Raw genomic sequence first — 21,399 nt, forward strand, 5'->3', positions numbered from 1 at the left:
ATGATAGCTGTGGAGATATGGTCGAATTAAGTCACTAATCACGTGACATACTTCAGCGTTTCATCAGATTACAACCGACAAACCGTATTATTAGCCTTCGGATGTTTTTAATAACGCCAAACCTGTCTTATTTACGTAACATAGATATTTTAAGTGTATAAATAGTCCCTTAACTTGTATACTTTAGTTTTGGGGCCAAGGACAGCTGACCGAGTCGCCACATTGTGCTGAGCTTGATATAATATTTGTAAAATCCTTCCTAACCAGATATCACCAGATCCAGTTGCGGTAACTAGAGAATGGGCGCACATTACCTCATATGAAGGAGCGTGGAGAAGAGCCTGGAAGAGCTGGCCAAGACGCCCAAGCGAACCAAAGCAAAAGATCCTTCGATGGCGTCTCCTTCAACATAAGTTAATAACAGCAAGAAATGCCCGACACTTCGACCACTCTAGCCCCAACTACAAGAGATGCCGACGAGAAGAGATAGAGACGATAGAACATGCCTTCTTTGAATGTGCGAGAATTGGAGATCTGTGGAGGTGGTTTAACAGGCTCCATCAAAAGATCCTCGATAAGCCCTGGACAAGCATGCATAAATACGAGAAACTCTTCGGATTCCACGAGGAGACATAGGGCAAAGATCGACAAGTCTCCATGTTGTTACACGACATCATGGTGTGGAGTATACATAATACCAGGATTGCAATTGTAATAGACAACCATGAACACGAGGACATCGCATTCAAGTGTAACTTTTTATCAGATCTTATCATAGCAATCAAAGGACAATGGATACAGGCACAGAGGAAAAAAGACGAAGAAGGGTTCAAGCAAAAATGAGGAAAAGCTCGCTAATCCGGATCGATGACAGCCAAGAAGTAGCCTTCGATTTCGAGGAAGCCAAGCACACTTAATTCGATATTTCCAAGCACGGAATTCTTTAAATTAAAGTACCTCCGGAAAATTTTGGGGTACCTGCATATATTTAATAAATTGATCATATTTCCTGAAAGTTTACTATTACAAGTAAATATTATTTATATTTTAAAAACTGACTTTGCCTGCTTTCATTATGTTCACAATATTGGTTATTTTGTTTGCAACTTTACAGGGATATAGCGATTTATTATAAAAAATGAAGTGGGACAATTTTGACTAATATAAACCAGGGTTGATTTGTATCTATGTAACTCGATATCTAAAGGTGTCTATGGCTCGAAAGTTACTCAACATTTTCTGCTAACCATACTCTTATCCGTTCTCCTCGAAGAGGGATACTCAACACGCGAAATTGCCGCCCGAGAAGGCATTGTAAAAAGTAGCGTGGCAAGAATATTCCAGAATAAAGAGAATGCATCAATTAATCCTCCAAGAAAGAAAAAAGGTCGCCCACGCAAATTATCCAGCCGTGGTGAAAATAGATTATGTAGAAGCGTGGCGACAGGAGAGTGCAAGAACGCAGTCAAGGTGCAAGAACTTTGGAACTAGACGACCGAGGAGGTTATTTCCGTGAACACTGTTCGTGAAGCACTCCATCGTAATGATTTTGTAGCTAGGGTCAAGAGAAAAAAACCTTTTCTATCGAAAAGGCATCGCCTTAGTAGACTGGCCATAAATTTATATCCCATGTTTTTCTAGTACATAATAAGCTTGTTCGGAAGCACATATCACATTTGTAATATATATTAAATAAACCACAAGACGCAAGTTACCGCGTCCTTAGAGGAAAAAAAAAAGTGTTGTGAGGAGAATTGGCACAATATGGAATTATGGCGCAGTAGGAGGAAAGGAGGCCTGGTTTTGGTGGCTTATTTTTCTTTTACACTTCTTTAAGTCCTTGGGATGGTTTTATTAGTATATTTATTAGCTTACGGTTACGGTTAACATATTTTTCCTTGATTACCTCATTATATTTTTATTATCTTGTTTACATTTATGTTTGTGGTACGTTATTTTTAGTATAAAAGGGAAACATCTTTGTTTACAATAAAAGAGTGCTATTTTTTGTTTTGGGATAGAACCGGATTACTTTACAATCCACTTTGTGTCGTTTATTAGCCTTCTGAAGTGTTTACGGAAGGACAATCAAGAGCTTAGGGATAGCTAGAGGATTGTCAGGATAGACCTTATTAGTCTATTATTCGACGCAACAAAGGTTAAGTAGTTGGGGTCGCCTTTGGTTGACGTAGTGATTTGAGACCCCGGAGCCGAACCACTAGGTTGCGAGTTCGATTACCGTAGGCGATACCTGTCGATGAGAATTTGCCGGGTTTTTCTCAGGACGCAACCGCTATCAATAGTATAGCAACAAGCAAGTAATATCAAGCGGCTACAAAAATAGATAGCAAAAATCCTTAGGAGAAACCCAACTACAAAAATGGGAGACCAGGGGCAGAACCTGGGTGATTTTGACTTAGAAGTCTACCCTTCCATTCCCTTCAGATAAAAATCATAAGGTGGATGTAAAAAATATATCCCGAGGGAGAAAAAAAATACGTAGTAGTTAGGAGTATGTATTTCTCATTTTACAAACACAACAGAACTGGAATAAAGCAATATTTTTTAGCCTTCGCCCTTGAGCTCGCTGTTCTCACCACGAATTCCTAATTTCACAAAATTGGAATTCCTGTATGGGAATCAAATAGCAGTCACGAAGCGCTCGAGTGCCTACCATCATAAAAATTAAAATCGATCGCGTAATATAACGACCCTACTAGATAAATAAAAATGAAGAGATCGCTCCTTGCTCTAAGCCTTTTTATGCTTACTACCTGCACTGCCTCGATTGCCCATGAGACTACTGACTCCAAGTGCAACCCAACTGATCTGGACATTGATGTCTAAGCTAAGCCTAATTTTGAGGATTTTGAGTACACCAATGGCAGCCTTAAAAGCAACGAATGCTATACAATGAAGATTGACCATCATATGGGAAGTTACAAGATTTGTGAGTCAATTCCACTTAAATATTCAAGTTGCATAATTACTGATTGTCAAGATGCAAACATTTATAGCGAAGGAATCGCAGGTTACATTTTTCCCGGAACGCAGATGCAATGGGAAAGCAGTCTATAGTGGGAATGATTCCAATGCGGAGACAGATTTCACTGCTCGATCGTTCAAGATCACTTGCAACAGCTAACTTGCCAAATTTCTAACCATTTGTATCTAGTGTATTATTTATCCCTGTCTCTTTGACACATTTCAGTACAATGGTTTTTAGACTATACATATTCTAATTGTAGTTGTGAGATAAAGAAGATATCACGAATATAAAATAAAAAATAATCGAGCGCATAGCATGAACGAGTCCTACTGAGCGCTTGTCTCATATCGCATTCGCGTAGGCGTAGGGTTTTGAATATATTAAAGTTGGGGTTTAAGGTTACGAACTTGCAACCCTAATTGTAATTGAATTTCTGCAGTATTTAACCCTCAGTGTTTCGAGGGTATTGAAATGCATCCTTTAGACATTCATTGACTAGTGTTTCTTAAATCTTTTTTACGAACTTATTTTAGTGTAATAAACATTAGTATATGTCGAACCCTACTTGTGCTTATTACACCGCCATAACTACATTGTCTTGGTACACCTGCTCATTTCTTCGCATATTCCCTTACTAAGTGTAATAGTTTTGTTGAGTGGGGTAGCATATAGGATACTATGGGGAATAAGGATGAGTCTCTGCACCAACTGAAAATTAGTGATTGCGAACCTTGGATTTGACGCTTTTGGGGCACCATGCGGGAATGTTCGACCTGAAATTTTCAGAGAAGATAGTGGGGAAGTTCCGGTGAAATGAATTGTGAAAATGGAGGCTGCTATCCTGTTGGACTGACGATGCCGCGCTTTCTACTTTAAAATGCTGCAGTACGGATATAGCTAGCGGTTCGTTCCGTGAGAAAAATATAATTGGGGGAGAACACTCATAGAAGGTGGGAGTGCTCGTCAGGAATAAAATCCTTTGCCTGTAGCCTTGAATAATATCGATGTAACCAATAGTATTGGAGAGATTATAGATGAGAATAGCTGTAATAGAAGAGATTTCGAAGACGGAGGGTAGGGTGATAGACGATAAGAGTGTAAGGAAGGGGAGTGGGTGGGAAAAAGTTGACTACGAAAGCAACGGCTCATGGCAAGATGGGGAGTATTCCTAGTGTTGAATCAACTGAGTGAGACACTAGCCACATATCTTTGGCTTAGGGATTGGCTAGCTTGTCTTTGTCGAGGCAAGAACTCATGGAACCCATGGATGCGGTGAAATTTGCCCCGGCGATAAATATGCTTGGCTACAGGACCGGAGGAGATATTGCTCTAAATAATAATGTGCATGTCTTGGAGCATAGAATCTTAGCATCGCAGGAGATTGGTGTATTCGTCATCTCCATTTCATCGTATCTTGCGTATTCTCCATCGATATCCATACTGCAGCGTTACACTGTGCGAAGCGCGGCTCGGTCCAATCGATCAGCATGCTAAGTGTTTCAACGCTCTAACAAGCTAGTGACTTACCAATCTATCACTTCATGGTGTTCCTTAGCTGTATAATAGGGTACATATATGATCGAACTGGCACTTCTCGAGTCGATCGCATACTCGGCCCCCGTAGTTCGTCTCGAATCCACGAATAATCCTACTTATCCCACTAGTAGATATTTGAGGTGTCCGACCTGCATCCATTTTCTTTGTTGGGGATTGAAACCTCTTCACATTAAGCTTAGCAACTTAGATTGCAAAGGTATCGGCTTAGTATTATATTTTGTAATGTTGGTAGACATTATTTAGCACAATTCAAATAGGAGTAAACGAGTTTGTTAAGATAAAGGCACACGAAGTAGAGAAGACGGACACAAAGCAGGCGAACTATCAATTTGAGGATTCGTATGGGAGCTCCAGCTTTTGGACCCACTTCTTTCGCAGGTGGTCCCGGCCCATAATCACGACCCGATCCTTGTAGATTTGCAGGTAGAGGGATTGGGCCTCCTTGTAACCACCGGGGGGCACGTATTCTCTGCCATTGGAATCCATAGTCCACTCTTGCTCAATAAACCCGGTGTTGATGATCTGGAACCCTTTTGGATTTCCGCCCTCCACCGTCTTGCGGGTTTGCCAGTCGTCGAGGTACAACTTGTAGTGGGTGTGCGAGGTAAAAAGGATGACCTGAGAGTACTGGCCCAAGATGTCCAGGAGCTCTTTCTTCTGCATGTAGATGTTCTCGTAGCCCTTGGGACTGCTGCCAGAGGTGGTCATGTAGATCGGGATGTGAAGGTAAACAAAGATGGGTTTGCCGGACGCAGAGTGAACCTGGAGCCGCTCCTTGAGCCAGTTCAGCTGCTCTGGGCTCAGCCAGACGTAGTCTCCCTTAATGTATCTAGAGATGGAGCGGTTAGAGGATTTTGTCTCGAGGTGGTCCACCCTAAAGTTATGGCAAGAGGTACAGAGCTTGGTATACCTTTCTGTGCCCAAAAAAATCAAGGGAAAGCCGTCCACAGTGCGCTCGTAGTATATTTTGGGCTCTTTCGTTAATTTTCGGAAACGCTCGAACATCACCTCTTCTTTATCGCCCGAGTACAGGTCATGATTGCCAATATTGTAGAAGACCTTTTCCGGGTGCGGATTTGAGTTGAGAGTCGAGAGGAGATCGGTGTATTGTTTCTCATAGCCCTCCCTGGCGACATCGCCATTAATGACAAGAGCTTGATACTTGGGATCCACAGCAACCATGTCATTGAGTGCCAATTTGAGATCGTTGAGATCACCCTGTGTATCACTCGCCACGAAGAATGTGGTAATGGGTGTGTCGGCTACAGGTGCCGCAAAAGAGCACACGAATGTCGCCACAGATGCAATGGCAAATAGGTAGCCTTTCATAGTACTTTAAACACAACTCGGAGAGCGCGGAGAAAGAGAGGCGGGGCTAGGGGGAAATGGAAAGGGAAAGGAATGGAATAAAGAAAGTGTAATGTCACCTGCAGTAACCTAGCCTGATGCTCGCCTCTTCCTCTCGCTTTTATACTTTGCATACGTTTAATATGTCCAACAATCGTCCAACATCTGAAATTCAAGAGAGCGTTCCCCACATCCATTGGCCACCCGCACGTGCCCTGACCCGACCTCAAGCGGCTTTCATCGAAGGGCGGTTTTAGGACAATGGGATCCCCTTTCTCACGTAATTCGTGAAAACTTGTACGCTGCTTAGACCTCGTGGAAGTCTCTTTGGGCTGAAGCTTCGGTCTGAGCAAACTCTTTCGTCAGAGAGATCCTCCACCACGAGTCCCACCCATGCTAGCGCAGTTGGACGCTGCGGTACTCCGTATCTTGCTAATTGTCCTATACTGTAATCGATTATTTTTATCTTGTTTCGCCATATTCTGTTGTCCGTTCTATGCTCAGTTTGCCCAGCTTACCTCTGATCTATTCCTATCTAAAGAGATTATCATTCCCATACCTCTTTCTTTGGAGAAGCACGACTGAGCTAGGGACAAGAGGCGAGTGGCTGATACCTTTTTGCGGGCGTGATTGATAACGGTCTACGACAGGATTGATGCTTGGAGAGAGAAAGGATGAGCCCTTGCTCTCAGTCCATTCAAGCTTAATAAGCTTCTTCAGAATAGTTGCACCTGTATTTTTATGCCCTCCAATGAGCGAAACATCTGTCGGAAATGTGGGGGGTCTAGAACCCTCTCTCTTCCAGGTTCCTCTACATAGGGCTGTTACTCCAACTCTATTATTCCCATCGATACTGATTAGACAAAGTGCCCCTAACTGGCTTCATGCTTTAGCCTTTGCAATGTATCCAATGTATCCTTTATCCTTTAGGTGTAGGTTGAACCGATATTATCTAAAGCGCTTGGAGTATGCATAAACAAATAACCATCCCGCAACTCGATTTCCGCGTTTCCAAAGTACTTGCAAAGTTCGGTTTCAGTGCTGGCTTTTTAATCGCATCGCCATAATGCGGCCATCCTTCCTAGTTAGGTATTGGGCGCTTTGGAAGATGCCGGGAGAGCTTATGGCCAACTGTTCTCAACTTTTCCCCTGGCTAGTTTTCCTAGCGGGTGGGTTGGCCTTCCTTAGGGCCCCAAGGCAATATTCAAGCCAGATCACAAGGACTTTCGGCATAGCAGAGAGAACATTTGGATGAACACAACGCTTGTTGTAGTGAAATTGGTTTTCAAATAATTTAGCATAACGTAGGTCTCAAAAATTGTTAGACAGGGAACCAAAAAATTGAAAAAAAACAGTCGATCGAATACAGGACAAATAAAGCTGGTTATGGCAGGGAGCCATGAATACGAACAACAACAAAATCAACAGCAGAGGGGAGACAAAAAAAAATGCACACACACACACGAAATGATAAATAGATTCCCCGTTAATGATATTGCATGAAATACAGGTCTCTATTCTAGCAACGTAGGGTGGGTTGACACAGATGGCATTGAATTACCACAACTCAATTTTCCTCTCAAACCCTTTCTCTCTTTCTTCCCAGTACCCGCCTTTGTACCTCCAAATCTTCGGCTCTTCCCCATATGGGTCCTTTGTTTCCTCGAACCACTGAGGCACCCACGCTCGGCCCTCCGACTCCAGCAGCTTTCGATATTCGCGCTGCCGCTGTTCCACGCGCTGCTTCTCCGCATCCGCCTGCTGCACCTTACCCTCTTCGAAAAGGCGCTGGTCCGGGCGCAAGCGAGTGTCCGTGTTGGGGAGCTTTCCCTCTAGGTCAGGGGTGATCTCGTTCAGCTCAATGGCGAACCGCGTGAAGCCATAGTACCGCTCGTGGTCAGGAAGGGGGGGGTGTGCGCGCCACATCACCTGTAGTTTGTCCGAGCCCACCTCGAGGGCCAGGGCTTCGTTCCACTTCCCCTTGATTTGACGCCACACGCGCCCCTCCCGAGTATACAGCGTCGCGCACACCTCGTTCCGACGCCCGCCCCAGAAATCCGACTCTTTGTAGGTGATGTCTGCATATTCGCCCGTGGTGTGGTTGGTGACCCGCACTTCTCCCGTGTGCTCGAGATAGCGGGTGCCTGCGAGCATGTTGCGGGTCCAAGTCGAAGGCTTGGTGTAGGTGAAGTGATCGCCATGCCGCGAGAGGAGCACGTGCACACATCCGCTGGGAACGAGCTCCATGGATTTCCCCCAGAATTTGGTCTTCATCTTCGAGTCTTGGTAGAAGGTGAAATTCGGAGACTCCGCATGACACTAGAGGGAGGAAGGGAGGGAGGGAGGGGGGGTGGAATGGAAAAAGAAACAAAAGAGAAGAGGTGAGAAAACGTTCAAGACGATGGTGGCGGCGCGGAGGACGAGTTCACGCCAAGAGCAGTGGGTTATACTCACAGCCATAATGGGGGGGTGGTGGCTCACTTTCTCGGCAATGAATTTGAAGCCCTTGTCCTTCCGTACACACTCATAGGTTTCGCCGTGGAGAGGGTTGAATGGCTTTCTGCCGGCACGGAACTGCGTGCTCGCGTATCCGGACACCGAAAACGCCGTCACATAGGCGAGGCGCATCATTGAATCGTCCTCCGAGGTGGCGCGGTCGAGCAGCTCGCTGTATTCTAGCTCCTCGCACAGGCGCTGCAGCAAGTTGAGGGGTTCGTTGAGCGAGACCGGCATCGCGATGGTGGACAAATCTTTGCCCACGTTCTTGCGCAGGATTGAGAGGAGGGATATGTCGTCACCACACACGGGGTGGGGAAGGTGTTTTCGGCGTGGGATAACGGCCTCCTGCTCCATCACCTCGGAGATGGTTTTGGCGGTGGAGGTGGAGGAGGCGGACAGGGACTCCTCCTTGCGCGGGGCCACAGCCTCCTCTGCGGAAATTTCGGCCAGCAGTTCGCGGTCGGGCGACTTGGGTATCTCGATCCCGATTTCATGCCACTCTCCCTCGTCCTCTTCCGCGACATGGATATCCTCGTCCGCGTCGAAGAAGAGCTCGGAGCTCTGCAGCGAGCTGACCGAGGAGGCATAGATGGACGGGCTTGTCATTCCCCGAACGCGTTGGTCGAGCGAGGCGGGAGAACCTGGGCGCTCTTTCCGTTGCTGTAGTTGCTGCTGCTGCTGGTGCTGTTGCTGTTGCTGATGGATGCGATTCATTTCGGCCTTCATAAGCTCGAACGCACGCTCTTTTTCTTGGTGGAGCTTGGAAAAGGCGTTTTCAAGTTGACCAAGGATGGTCAGGGCCTTGCTGTTGTTGCTGGCAAGCGCGGCGGACTCATTCGACCCGCTTCGGTTGCGTGAAAAATGTTCGAACATGGCCCTGCTGTTGTTCACCGAGCGAGAGCGGGAGGAGGGGTCCAATAGCGGCGGCTGCATGGCCGATTTCAGCGACGAGAGCAGCTCTTTGACGGTGAGAAAGCCCTGGCTCAAGGTATCCATGGATGCGTGGACGCTCTGTGGCCCGGCCCCAGAGGAGGCAGAAGCCACCGCCTCCAGGGACGAGAGACGCATGGTGGTGGCCGCGCTGACCGGGGTGTTGCGCTTGTGCGAGCGGATTGCGTCCACCCACTTGTCGTAGTCGGCGCGGGAGAGAGGCTTCAGGTGGTAGGTCGCCGTTCCTCCATCGATGTGGATGACGCTCTGTTGCGGGGACACGGACACAATACACTGCATCAGCTGTAGCGACCCGCGCACAACGCTGTGCGGGTGCAGGCGGTAGGAGAGGGTTCCGCGGTCGAGCTCAACCCATCGCTTAGCCCATCCTTGCATCTTCTTTCGCTTTTTCTTAAGCACCCATCCGGAAAGCTCCGGCTGATGCTGGGTCTCCTCGAGGGTTCCTGTGGGGCAGCAAGAAAGAGAGTTAGTGGGGGCTTTGGCTCATCCCCAGGGAGCATGAGCGGCATCAGCTCAATGACGACTCACCATCGGCCAAAGATGTGAAGAATGTCAGGCGCTTGGGGGTTGTCAGCGAGTAGGTGTTGTCAAAGCACAGGACATAGGTGCCCTCTTCCCTGGCGATGTACTGGCCCTTGATGGTGTTCGAGGCCGAGTTGTAGTGCTGGACCGGCAGCACTTCGATGAGATCGGCCTGCGCCAATTTCTCTGCCGCAGAGCTCATCTTCTTGGGGCCCATTCCCGCGGTCGTTGTGGTTGAGGTGAGGATGGAGCCATCGTCATCCTCGGAGTCGCCGGCCAGATGGGTCGATGCACTGTCCACGCGATGGGTCTGAGGGCCACAGCCTCCATTGGCCCGGTCGAGGGGCTTTGCGCATTTGTAGAGGCCAAAGGAGATGTTCTTGTTCTTGGTGGAGAACCACCAGAGGAGCGTTTGGTTTTTCTGCGAGACGCGCACAAAGTGCTGGTAGATGTCCCGGGGCTGCACCTCAACTTCTTGCATCGGGGATGGGAGGGGGGCGAGACGCTCACACGAGAAGCGCAGAGCAGTGTGGGGGAAAACAAGGAAGGCGCTTCCAATTTGATGGGCCCTAAAATCCGCATTCTATTCTCGCCACTTTTCACACGTGCTTTTGTAGCAGAGGTTCTCATTTCAACCGGATTCCCCACCTTTTGGTCGTCACGAGCAGCCAAAACCCAGCCTTTGGGAGCAGCCTCTCGCAGGCATTAAATTAAACTATGGAATACATATCTCAGGGCGTAATTACAAAGCGGTAGAGAAAAAGCAAATACAAAATACAACAAAAAAGCTCGGGAAGAAATAGCGGGGCCGTCCAAGGGAGGGGACGGACGCTCGCCCCACGCATCTTCCACGGTCACTCGGAACAGGCTCTCTCGAGAATGGCTTGCCGCGGCGGTATCCATCTCGCCTTGTTCATTCGCGTTCTTTTCATCTTCTCCACCTCCAGATCGTGATTCAGCATCTCCAAGAGGTCCTTTTCGTCGGGTATCATATGAGTTCGATCAAGAGGGGGTATTTGGTAAGCCTGGGGGTACTGGACTAGGGGATGGAGGCGGAGCGAGATTTGGAGACTGGCGCGCATGAAATTGGAGTGGAGTAGACAAAACCGCCGATTGGTCACGCCGCCGCCGACAAACTGCGCCATGTCGAGCTCCACCTGCCCGAGCACGGTGTCGGCGCCATCGGAGAGCTGATGGACGCTGAGCACGAGATGGCTTGGCCCCAGCATGCCTAGGACATCGTCGAGGGGAATTCGCACACGATGCTTGACGGTGGAGTTCCAGAGGGCTCGGTACTGAGCCAGGGGGACGCTCTCGGTGCGGCCGTGGAAGAACAGCGAATGGTAGCGAATTTGGAAGAGGCCCTTGGCGAGCGGAAGTTTGTCAAGGGAAACAACGGTTAGCGAGGCGGTACAGGGGAGCGATTTGCCCTGCCGTAGTTTGATTCTGTTGAGAATGTCGGGAAGAGGCGCCATGCTGGATGATAGAAAGAGGATGCGGGAAAGAGGGGCCGCTGGGGATGGCAGAATATACACGCGGCGAAAACAGGGTTTATTTTGCTCCCCCACCTTTCAAAAATATTGGGGGAGCAGCGGATTCATGCATTGCGTTGAAATAGGCTTCGTGTGGGCCAAAAAGAAAGTCTAAAAGAATTCTCGATGTGGCTATCCGCCGGATTTCCCCCGAGTATCCCAGTCGAGCTTTGACGGCCGAAATGTCAACCGAAGCCTAAAGTGTAAACAGAAGGGACTGAGCGGAAAAGCAGAAGAACAAGCGCTCCTTCCATTTTACACACCAATAGGCCGGATCCCAAGCGAAAAGCCCTCCCTGCCAATAGTCTGCCCACGCCGTCGGAATCATTGGTAGCCACAAAGGGAGGGGAAGGACGGGGGAAGCAAAGGAATTGGCATGCCGGAACGTGAATGGTTCCATCCGGGTCTTATATTTGGAAGGAAAGGAAAAGGAACCGGCACACCTCACCGGCGGGGTCTCAAGGAGTTCGAACCGGATCTGGGGAGCCGTATAAAGAGCTGGCCGAAATGCTGTCACGCCCGGTGCTTTGGACCCTCAATAACCCACAAACAACAGCCATAGTCCCCCTCTCCTCCATCGAATCCCCTCCCTCTTCCCCTCCGTGCTTCTTGCCTCGCCTTCCTCCTTCCTCTCCCCTCGAGACAGCATGTACACCTTCTTGTTTGTGGTTGGACTGGTCGTGTCCATCGCCGATGCCTTTGGGATTGGGGCCAACGATGTCGCTAACTCCTTCTCCACCTCGGTCGGCTCTCGATCCATCACTCTTGCGCAGGCGTGCGTCATTGCCCTCTTCACCGAGTTCACCGGTGCGGTGCTGCTAGGCGCCGGGGTAGCCGACACTATCAAGGGCAACATTATCAAGTATACCGACTACACGGACGAGCCCGGCATTCTCATGCTGGGCATGGTGACGAGTATGATTGGGTCCTCGTCATGGGTCCTGATTGCCTCCAACTTCGGGTGGCCCGTCTCAACCACGCATACCATTGTTGGAGCCATTATCGGCTTTGGCATTGCCGCGCGCGGCCCCTCCTCCGTCGACTGGTCCTACAGTGGCCTCGGCAAGATCATCTCGTCGTGGTTCATCTCACCTGTCGCGGCCGGGATTGTGGCCGCCCTGATCTTCGGCCTGACTCGGTTCTTCGTGCTGCGTCACTCCGATTCTCTGCGCCGCGGCCTTATTGCCATCCCCATCTACTTTGGAATCACCATGGCCATCAACATCTTCTACATCATCTTCAACGGTGCGCCCGGGCTCAAGCTCGACCAGAAGCCCATCGAGATGGTGGTGGGCATCACGGTCGGAATTGCCCTGCTGGTCTCCCTGTTCGGCTGGTTCTTCTACTCCCATTGGCTTCGGCGCCGCCTCGTCTACAACGAGCAGACGCGATGGTACCACATTTTCGTGTCGCCCTTCCTCGGCCCGTTGCCCAAGGTCCCCGAGGGTCAAGAGGCCGTCGATTTGCAGCAGAGCCACCGCACCCCGGCCATCGAGGATGACGGGGAGAAGTCCTCGGCCAAGGCGGGGCCCGAGGAATCCGACATGCCCCTGCCCGCCACCGCGCGGCCCGCGAAGAAGACGATGATGACCACGTTGGTCGGATATGCCTTGAGCGGGGTGCGGCAGAACGTCGCCGACCACAACGCCCACCTCCACAAGGAGATGCACGAGGGCGCGGTCAAGTTCGATGACAAGACCGAATACCTCTACTCTTTCCTCCAGGTGCTCACGGCGGCCTTTGCCTCGTTTGCCCACGGCTCCAACGACGTCGCCAACGCCATCGGCCCGATGAGCACGGTCTACTTCATCTGGTCCAACAATGTGGTTCCCGATGCCAAGGTGTCGGTCCCCCTCTGGATCCTGGTGATGGGCGGCGCGGCCATCGATCTCGGGCTGATCACCATGGGCTACAAGGTGATGCGGTCCCTCGGCAACAATCTGACCTACCACTCGCCCTCCCGAGGGTTCTCGATGGAGCTGGGCACCTCGCTCACCGTGCTGACTTTCTCCAAGCTCTCTCTCCCGGTCTCCACCACCCACTGCATCACCGGGGCCACCACCGCGGTGGGGCTCATGAATGGGCAGGGGTGGCGGTCGCTCAACTGGAAAATGCTGGGGTGGTGCTTCGGCTCCTGGCTGCTCACCCTTCCGATTGCCGGCGCGGTGTCCGGACTGATCTTTGCATTTGTGGCCAACTCGCCCAAGCTCCTGAGCGCTAGCCCTTAGATTCCTTGTATAGTCAGCATTTCATCTTATTCCCATGGCCTCTGCCTTGACCATGCACATGTGTATACTCCTTCTCCTACATGTTTATTCTGCTCTGCTTATTTATTTATTTATTTACTTATTTATTTACTTTTTTACCCCGTTATTCTTTTATATCTTTTATGTCTTGCCTTTTTTTTTCCCCTGTTTTCCTGCCCTCGCTTCATACTTTCTTCTGATCAGCTCCACTCACCAAAATAGACTGTTTTTTCCACCCTCGTCCCATAAACCATGCTCTTCTTACTCAGCGTTGGCTCTCCTCCTGGTTTGTGGGCTAGATTCTTCCTCTCCCTCTCCCTCTCTCTTGGCCCTTCTCCACCACAAGCTACCCTTGTTTGGAAGCGGTAGGAGGTTACTGAATTCCACCTTATGTTTAAGGAGGATATGCATGGGGTTCAAGAGTGGGCTTAGTGGGAAGAATTGAGGCGGGGGGGAGAAAGCCATTGGGTTGAACAGAATGGCTTGAGCGGTTTAATTAAAGTAGCCCTTGCGAAATGATTCTTTTATAGACATGGCGGGGCTGAGGACACCCACGCATCATTCTTGGCCGAGAATAAGGAGAGGCTGCCCTCGGCTAGCTAACGAATGAAACATGTTCTGGGAGGTAGGACGATGTCCTGCGCTTACGACTGCATCTTTATGCTGGCTCCAACCTCTCATCAGGTCGATCTATAGCTTAATTAAGCTTCCCAAACACGGTTAGCCAGTAGGAGCTCTGTTGAGGGCAGCTGCGCGGCCCCCACATGCTCGACGTCGCAGACCGCCGTCACCGCCGTCCTCTGGGCTCCAGGCCGAACCACGGCAAGGGCAGAGCCGCCCGCCTTGGTGCGCCTCCCTCAAACCCCCTGTCTTGCTACCTGCGGCCACTGGACGGCGCTTGGCAGAGGAAGAGAGGCTCGATTAAAAAAAGTTACCGGCCCAATGGCGGTTGAATGAAATGATTGATTTACGGTGTCTCAAGCCACGCTGACACAAAATCGATCGCCCGGCCAGTGGGGGCGCGATCTGACAAGTGTGGAGAGATGGCCTCGAAACATGATATATATAGAGGGAACGTAAGGAAGCGCGAGTGTGCAGGAAAATAAAAAGCAATAATAAAGCGCAATAACGACCCATTTAAAGCAGGTCAGCCGATAGGAGAGTCTTCAAGTGCCCCCCATATATACGCTAATCCTAGATTGCCTTGGATCAGGTTGAATTAGGTCGCGATTCTCATTCACAATCCGAATACACCAGCACATATTTGAGGTGAGTGGGGCTGCGACGGTGAGAGAGAGAGAAAGAGAGGCGTGGTCCCTCATGGCAAGCTCCCCCATTAACCTTTGGTATTCTCCTTGTAACCTCTAGTTTTTCGCCATGTCTGAAATCGACGAGGATAAAATCAGGGCCAAGGCCGATTCTGGGTCTGACGATGGCATGCAAGCCGAGAAGCTGGGTGTCTCGACAACAGAGCAGGCGGGCGCAGGTAATCTCTCGCGAAGCCAACGCATTTTAAGGCGCCTCTTTTCCCGCAAAAGCATGGAGCGCCTGCGTGAGGATGCCGGCGAGCATACGAATGTGCTGCGGAGGGACTTGAGTGCATTCGACTTGACATTCGTGGGGATCGGTGCCATTATTGGGACGGGTATCTTCGTGTTGAGCGGTTAGTACTAGAGCACTGGCGAAAGTGCATTCGTGGCTCAGTGAAGCAAGGCAACTCCCATATTAACTCTACTCTTTCATTATCGCAATAGGGGTTGCGGCGGCTGCCAATGCAGGGCCAGCCATCATCGTAAGATTTTGTTTCTGGCCTCCCCTCCCCTTGGGATAGGTTGCCGGTGCGCCGTGTTCCTGACCCTATTAATCCGCTTCTTCAGGTCTCGTTTGTGATTGCCGCGGTGGCCTCAGGGCTTGCCGCCATGAGTTACTCAGAGCTGGCTTCGATGATCCCTGTTGCCGGCAGCGCGTATACCTATAGCTATGCGACGCTTGGGGAGTTCATCGCGTGGATCATAGGGTGGGATTTGATGGTGGAGTATTTGTTTGGAGCAGCGGCGGTCTCGGTCGGATGGTCCCACTACTTCGTTTCCTTTTTGCAGGTGTGCGGGGCTCAGGTGAGTCGGCTACTCAACCCTTCCCTCTGCCTCGAGCGGCACCGAAATCTCATTCTCTCTTCTTCCCCGATGCTCTCCATGTTTGAAAGGTGGATGAGAGGTTCACCAGCCCCCCCGTCATCTGGGACGAGGCCAACTTAGCGTTTCGCGTGTCCGGAGCCTATCTCAACCTCCCCGGGATATTGGTTGTTTTCGGCCTCACCGTCATTTTAATGCTCGGAATTCGTGAGAGCAAGTTCACGAACAACATTATTGTCGCCATCAAAGTGTTTGTCGTGGTTTTGTTTATCCTTGCCGCAGCCAAGTTCGTGGACACCAGCAACCTCCAGCCATTCGTCCCCGAAAATAAAGGTGACGACTGGAGGCATTTCGGTAACTTACAATCTTTTGCGCTTTTGCCGCAACCCCTCTGTGGGCCATAGATAGATTCACCTTTGACCCTTCGAATAGGTGTCTCCGGTATATTTGCGGGGGCCCAGACCGTCTTCTTCGCATACATCGGGTTCGATGCAGTGACGACGGCTGCCCAGGAAGCGAAGCGGGTAAGCACCCTAGGCCCAAGTAGTTTTAGAGGTTTTTTTTTTTTTAATTCCCACTCTATGTGCTGCAGCCCCAACGCGATCTTCCCATCGGTATCATTCTTTCCCTGGTGATATGTACGGTGCTCTACATCGTGACCGCCTTCGTCATGAACGGCGTGGTCCCCTACTACAAATACCTTGACGATCCGTCCCCCATCGCCACTGCCACGCGGGCAACCGGCATGACGTGGCTCACCATTATTGTCTCTTTGGGTGCCATCTTTGGTCTAACCTCCGTGATGCTCATCATGCTGCTTGGGCAGACCCGTGTTTTTTATGCCATGGCGCACGATGGGCTCCTCCCATCCCCCTTCGCCCGTGTTCACCCCAAATTCCGCACCCCGTGGCTCCCAACCATCGTGTGCGGAGTGGTGTCTGCTCTGCTTGGCGGCTTTCTGCCAGTCACGCTGCTGAGTAACATGACCTCGGTGGGGACCCTGCTTGCGGTAATCTATCGAGCACTCTCGGGTTGATTTTGATATCTCTTTCACTCATCCTGCCATCTGCGGACACATAGTTCCTCCTCGTCCATATAGGTATCATCATCCTTCGATTTACCTGTCCGGATGTTCCTCGTGCATTCAAAATTCCCGGCGCTTACGGCATCTGGATGCTCTTCCCCATCCTGGGGGTGGCAGTCTCGCTGGTGCTGATAGTGATTGCGGATCGTGCTACGGTAATGAGACTGTGGATAGACACATAACTGGCTTCTTATCTGACCCATGGGCCTTTACTATTTACTTTGTTAGCTCTATCGTGTTGCGATTTGGCTCGGCATCGGTGTGATTGTGTACGGATTTTATGGATATCACCACAGTCGCATCCATAACCCTGAGCATGATCAAAAATTGCACGACATCGACTCGCAGGTCCGTCCTGCTCTCTGAACTAGGTCGGAAAAAAAAAAGCCGGATTCCATTGCTCCTACAGTGCCATTACCTACTAGCTCAAAGCGTCTGCTCTCCCTTCTTATATATGGTTTAAATTATCACGCAGTTACTATAAATTGGCCTAATATTGGTAGATATTGTAACTTAATTTTTCTGTCATTGTTTTTCCTGTTTTGGCAATCGTCTTGGGTACGAGGTGGTAAGGAATAGAGATCATTCTACTGGAGACTTCGATTCGAAAGGCGTTCAAAGTTGCGATTTGCTTGCTGTCTAGGATAATGGTGCAATAAACAGTGCTCTTTTTGTAACAGGGTCTGGGCGAGTTAAGCAAAACCTCACTAACAGTTCTCAACCCAAATCTTGAAGCCGCTCTAGCTTCTTCTTGCACAACGAGCCTCCAGTCCAGATCCTGGTCCGTGAAATAAAGCGGCCAAGGGAACGCATTCCAAGACATTTCCATGGGAATGGAAGCTTATTCCTGTAAATGCCTTGTTACGCAGTTGTTGCAGCTCGTAAATCAAGGCGCGTACAAGCGTGTATTGTATTATGAATTATCGTTGAATATCGGAGGGAATTCGGTGGCAAATGTGGCTGATCTCCATGGGCGTTAAAGACATTTCAAATTGAGAGCATGCTTCGTTTTAGCCTCATATTCAACTGCGTTTCCGATGAACATTATCCGTTTGGCCTGGAAGTGTTCTCCCCTCTTCCTACAAGAAAAACCATCCCCCATCTATTTTGATCCTTTTCCTCTTTCCGTCTTTGTTCAATCTAGCTAAGCTTCACCCCATTCAGCAAGATATTCAATGGCAAAGGTGGGCGATGACGGGGTTCGTATTATTTTTAGGCAAAACAAAGAAATAAATGAAAGTCTTACCGCCTAATGCTGCTGCCTTATCATCTTAGGGCACTCTACCTGATCAGCTTGTTGCCAAAGATGAAGCTACATCCCAGCCAAACAGTGGCTCCTTCGGCGATCCTCACGACAATGACCTACCTGTGAATAAAGAAGGTAGCCTTAACCCTCGTCCTCTGTCGTCGCGTTTTTACACTCATCCTTATAATCAGAAAAGGTAATCTTCTACGACATGGTATCCCTAGGCCTTGTGATTACTTAGCCAATCTCTTACATAGACCATCCCATGAAAACTCTGTCACATTTTCCGAGCAGCCTAGAAGTGAAGCAAGCTCTATGTCCGGTTCACGCATAATGCGTAGACGCCAATCAGGGGATAGCTTTCATACTGCTCTCACGGATCTCTCTGTATATATGACACCGGATGAAGAGCCGGATGAATTCTTCGTTCCCAATTACGCGGAAACTTATTTTCCACGCGCTATCTCGGTGCGCTCACATTCATATGCTTCTTCACCTGCTTTAAGGGGGAGCTCGAGAGGAGTACGGCCCGTGCGGCTCAATGAGAAGCGGAATAATACTAGCGACTCGCCTGGTCGATCGAGTAGCATCACTCCTCGATCCGTGAAATCCTGCTACCCATCTCTGTCGCTTACCCCAATGGAATCGTCATCTCCCCCAAATGGGTCCGTTTCTTCGGAACCGGAGAGAGAAGATCATCCGGAAACAGCCCCCTCTTCGCATGAAGAGTCTAGTAGCGCAAAGCAAGAGCCAAAGGGAGAAGTGTTTTCTCAAAACGACTTTTCTGAAGAGACTTCTCCAGACAATCCCGTCGTACCCCTTCTGGTGCCCTTTCCGCTAGCACTAAATATTACGGGGGAGCATGCTGTTATCAGACGAGAGTTTTTGCTATGTCGTATTGAGTGGTCTGAGATGGCTGGTGTGCCAAGCTTCTACAATAAACGAGACGCAAAAAGACAGCAGCGGCGGTCGCAGGGATGGAGGGAATATGATGTGGTTCTTCACCCGAAAAATCTAATCCTATACAAGAGACAGGTAACGGTTTGGTTGTCCACCATTGTCGGCCGACTCATCCACCTTTCTAACGCTGTTCTCATCCTTTGCCGGTGTCTAGACGAGGGTGAAATACCAAATCTCATTAACAAATCCAGCTCCTCGGCTGTCTCTTTTTTCCCCGCTCGACAAATCGATCAAGCTTGTGCTGGACGAGGAGGGGTTCGAAAAGATATTTGTCCTTAAAGCCCAAACCCAATCTCAGAACCGTGATTGGTACCTGGCCTTGCATCGGCTTCTCCCTCCGACACAGCGGCCCTCTCTACCCGAGTGCCTTGACGTGGCGGTTCCAGAGCTGGATGTCCATGTCCGAATTCCACTTCATCTCAACCATGAGATCCAGCAGGGGACTGCGAACATGACGGCACGTGCCGTCATTTCCTGCATTTGGCAAGTTCTAAAACGAGAAATAGTGTGGTCAGAGGTGCTGGCCCGGTGGCGTTTCAAGGATTTATCTTTGTGTTGGAAACGGTGCGGCCGGTTGGAGTGGATTGGATGGGACCTGAGCGTGGATGGCATGGGGCGTGGAGATTTCGTGCTGGGCCCGGAAATCTACGAAAGGACGCACCAACTTGAAATGCGACTCCGGACTCACTATCCCAGTTGGGTTGATACTCCCCAGCTGGAGGGCAGCGCTGGGGATGAGGCCGGCCGAATCAACGAGCCACCTGCTATTGAGGGATTTCTGACCCGGCAGACCACTCGATTGGGAAAGAAGGTCAAGAAACTCAAAAGGCACTACTTCATGACCAGCGAGCACCTTCTATTCTTTCTCCCCATGTCAAAGGCGGTGCTTCCAGGAAAACCCGACTCCAGCAGCACAAACATTAGCATTAAAATGGAGACTACCGTGCATACCATAGAACCGCACCAGGAGGCTTCCTTGCAGAATGGGCGGGCGTATTTCTTGCAAGAGCAGGTGGAGCGAAGAGCTAGCCTTTTGTCGGAGAGTGTAGGAGTGGTTGATCTGCTGCAGGTGGAGAGCGTGAGAATGGGCATGGAGAACAATGCGGCGAAACGGAGGGGGAAAGCGCACGGAAATAAAAGCAAAAATGCACCCAATCTACAGCCCAAAGTCACGCAAGGTGAAGGGAGTAGTCAAGCGCAGGCAGACAATGCTTCTCGCGAGCCTAGCTTAAAGGACGCACCACCTAGGGAGGAGAGCCCTGTCTTTTCGCTTCATTTTAACAATGGCTCCTCAATGCAGCTGCGAGAATCCTCCAAAGCTATGGCGGAAGAGTGGGTCAGCCGTCTGAACGACCTCGTCTTGTATTGGCGTAAGCGCCGACAAATGGATATTACTGCACGCGCGCGATTGCAGCGGCTAAACCAAGCTCGCCAATTTGCGAACAGAGAGGGAGAGGCTGGTTGTGCAAAGGACTATGAGAATGAAGAAGGTGAGCGCGATGTTCAAGAAGATGAAGAATGGAGTCATAACCGCTCCATAAGTGATCCGGAAATATGGCACTGGTGTGTCATCGATGGATGCCGCTCATTGACCGTAAGTTTTCCATGCCCAGGAAATGGTCTCCATCCCCTTTTGCTTACTCTTTTCTTTCTCCTGGCGATTCTACTTGCCCTTCCGCTAGAAATTTGGCATTCTCTATCTCAAGTTCAAGCCACGCGCCACCTACCAGCGTCGCCTCGTGGTCCTCACCCCCCGGGGATTCCTTACCACCTTTGGGATCTACGCCCGCAATTACTTTGGCCGCGCTCTGCCTACCACTTTTCATGATCGCCGTGAAACGATCCCTCTTGCCGGCAGCCATGTGTACACGGGCCACTTTGCGCAAGAGGATGATCCCGCCGCAAATGCTGGCAAATTCCTGCCTCGCATTTTCGCCGATGGGGTTATCTCGCTTGATGACGAGGAGAAGTGCATGTTTTGTATTGCTCTACTTCCAGCAGTTTCGCGTTTCTCCGCGCTCATTCCATTCCTTCAGTTCGGAGAGAAGAAAAGTGGGCCTACCACCTTCTCCAGCGAGAGAAGCAAACACAAGAGTACAAGGCTAAAAGGGCGGATCTATTTTAAGGCACGATCCCAGTTAGAGCGTGACGAGTGGGTTGTTGCCATTTCGTCCGTGATAGAGCGAATAGCAAGGTGGGAGGGAAAGCTCGAACGCGAATGGCAGCAGCAGCGGCGGCAGCCTTGATCTCCCCTGCACAAGAGAGTGGCTGTTCCACTATCCACATCGTTGTCGTCGATTCTTTAGCTCCTGCAGTTTCCAGATTGGCGTTTTC

General features: G+C 50.0%; 9 protein-coding genes across 9 annotated transcripts; 5 read left to right on the top strand and 4 right to left on the bottom strand.

Annotated features, from left to right (window-relative positions):
- Nucleotides 1–2,159: 2,159 nt before the first annotated feature.
- VTP21DRAFT_8970 (uncharacterized protein) lies at nt 2,160–2,931 on the bottom strand (the record flags this gene model as incomplete). Its single annotated transcript, XM_069399877.1, has 2 exons — nt 2,160–2,251; nt 2,775–2,931. The coding sequence occupies 2 exons, from the start codon at nt 2,929–2,931 to the stop codon at nt 2,160–2,162; spliced, it is 249 nt and encodes an 82-aa protein (XP_069245607.1).
- Nucleotides 2,932–4,870: 1,939 nt separating this feature from the next.
- On the bottom strand, nt 4,871–5,875 carry VTP21DRAFT_8971 (uncharacterized protein; the record flags this gene model as incomplete). Its single annotated transcript, XM_069399878.1, has 1 exon — nt 4,871–5,875. One exon carries the CDS (start codon nt 5,873–5,875, stop codon nt 4,871–4,873), a length of 1,005 nt encoding a protein of 334 aa, XP_069245608.1.
- A 986-nt stretch (nt 5,876–6,861) lies between these two features.
- On the top strand, nt 6,862–7,396 carry VTP21DRAFT_8972 (uncharacterized protein; the record flags this gene model as incomplete). The annotated part of the gene is made up of 3 exons (XM_069399879.1): nt 6,862–6,909; nt 6,983–7,062; nt 7,219–7,396. 3 exons carry the CDS (start codon nt 6,862–6,864, stop codon nt 7,394–7,396), a joined length of 306 nt encoding a protein of 101 aa, XP_069245609.1.
- Nucleotides 7,397–7,450: 54 nt separating this feature from the next.
- VTP21DRAFT_8973 (uncharacterized protein) lies at nt 7,451–10,346 on the bottom strand (the record flags this gene model as incomplete). Its single annotated transcript, XM_069399880.1, has 3 exons — nt 7,451–8,212; nt 8,348–9,786; nt 9,872–10,346. The coding sequence occupies 3 exons, from the start codon at nt 10,344–10,346 to the stop codon at nt 7,451–7,453; spliced, it is 2,676 nt and encodes an 891-aa protein (XP_069245610.1).
- Nucleotides 10,347–10,719: 373 nt separating this feature from the next.
- VTP21DRAFT_8974 (uncharacterized protein) lies at nt 10,720–11,340 on the bottom strand (the record flags this gene model as incomplete). The annotated part of the gene is made up of 1 exon (XM_069399881.1): nt 10,720–11,340. The coding sequence occupies one exon, from the start codon at nt 11,338–11,340 to the stop codon at nt 10,720–10,722; it is 621 nt and encodes a 206-aa protein (XP_069245611.1).
- A 704-nt stretch (nt 11,341–12,044) lies between these two features.
- Nucleotides 12,045–13,625, top strand: VTP21DRAFT_8975 (uncharacterized protein; the record flags this gene model as incomplete). The annotated part of the gene is made up of 1 exon (XM_069399882.1): nt 12,045–13,625. One exon carries the CDS (start codon nt 12,045–12,047, stop codon nt 13,623–13,625), a length of 1,581 nt encoding a protein of 526 aa, XP_069245612.1.
- A 624-nt stretch (nt 13,626–14,249) lies between these two features.
- VTP21DRAFT_8976 (uncharacterized protein) lies at nt 14,250–14,600 on the top strand (the record flags this gene model as incomplete). The annotated part of the gene is made up of 2 exons (XM_069399883.1): nt 14,250–14,268; nt 14,368–14,600. The coding sequence occupies 2 exons, from the start codon at nt 14,250–14,252 to the stop codon at nt 14,598–14,600; spliced, it is 252 nt and encodes an 83-aa protein (XP_069245613.1).
- Nucleotides 14,601–15,020: 420 nt separating this feature from the next.
- VTP21DRAFT_8977 (uncharacterized protein) lies at nt 15,021–17,225 on the top strand (the record flags this gene model as incomplete). The annotated part of the gene is made up of 8 exons (XM_069399884.1): nt 15,021–15,306; nt 15,398–15,435; nt 15,521–15,757; nt 15,847–16,129; nt 16,184–16,299; nt 16,368–16,784; nt 16,856–17,014; nt 17,088–17,225. 8 exons carry the CDS (start codon nt 15,021–15,023, stop codon nt 17,223–17,225), a joined length of 1,674 nt encoding a protein of 557 aa, XP_069245614.1.
- Nucleotides 17,226–18,034: 809 nt separating this feature from the next.
- Nucleotides 18,035–21,311, top strand: VTP21DRAFT_8978 (uncharacterized protein; the record flags this gene model as incomplete). Its single annotated transcript, XM_069399885.1, has 5 exons — nt 18,035–18,058; nt 18,135–18,301; nt 18,363–19,140; nt 19,220–20,659; nt 20,748–21,311. The coding sequence occupies 5 exons, from the start codon at nt 18,035–18,037 to the stop codon at nt 21,309–21,311; spliced, it is 2,973 nt and encodes a 990-aa protein (XP_069245615.1).
- Nucleotides 21,312–21,399: the final 88 nt, after the last annotated feature.

The sequence above is a fragment of the Calcarisporiella thermophila genome (assembly GCF_041956535.1).
Source record: "Calcarisporiella thermophila strain CBS 279.70 unplaced genomic scaffold VTP21scaffold_44, whole genome shotgun sequence".
Lineage (NCBI taxonomy): Eukaryota > Fungi > Calcarisporiellomycota > Calcarisporiellomycetes > Calcarisporiellales > Calcarisporiellaceae > Calcarisporiella > Calcarisporiella thermophila.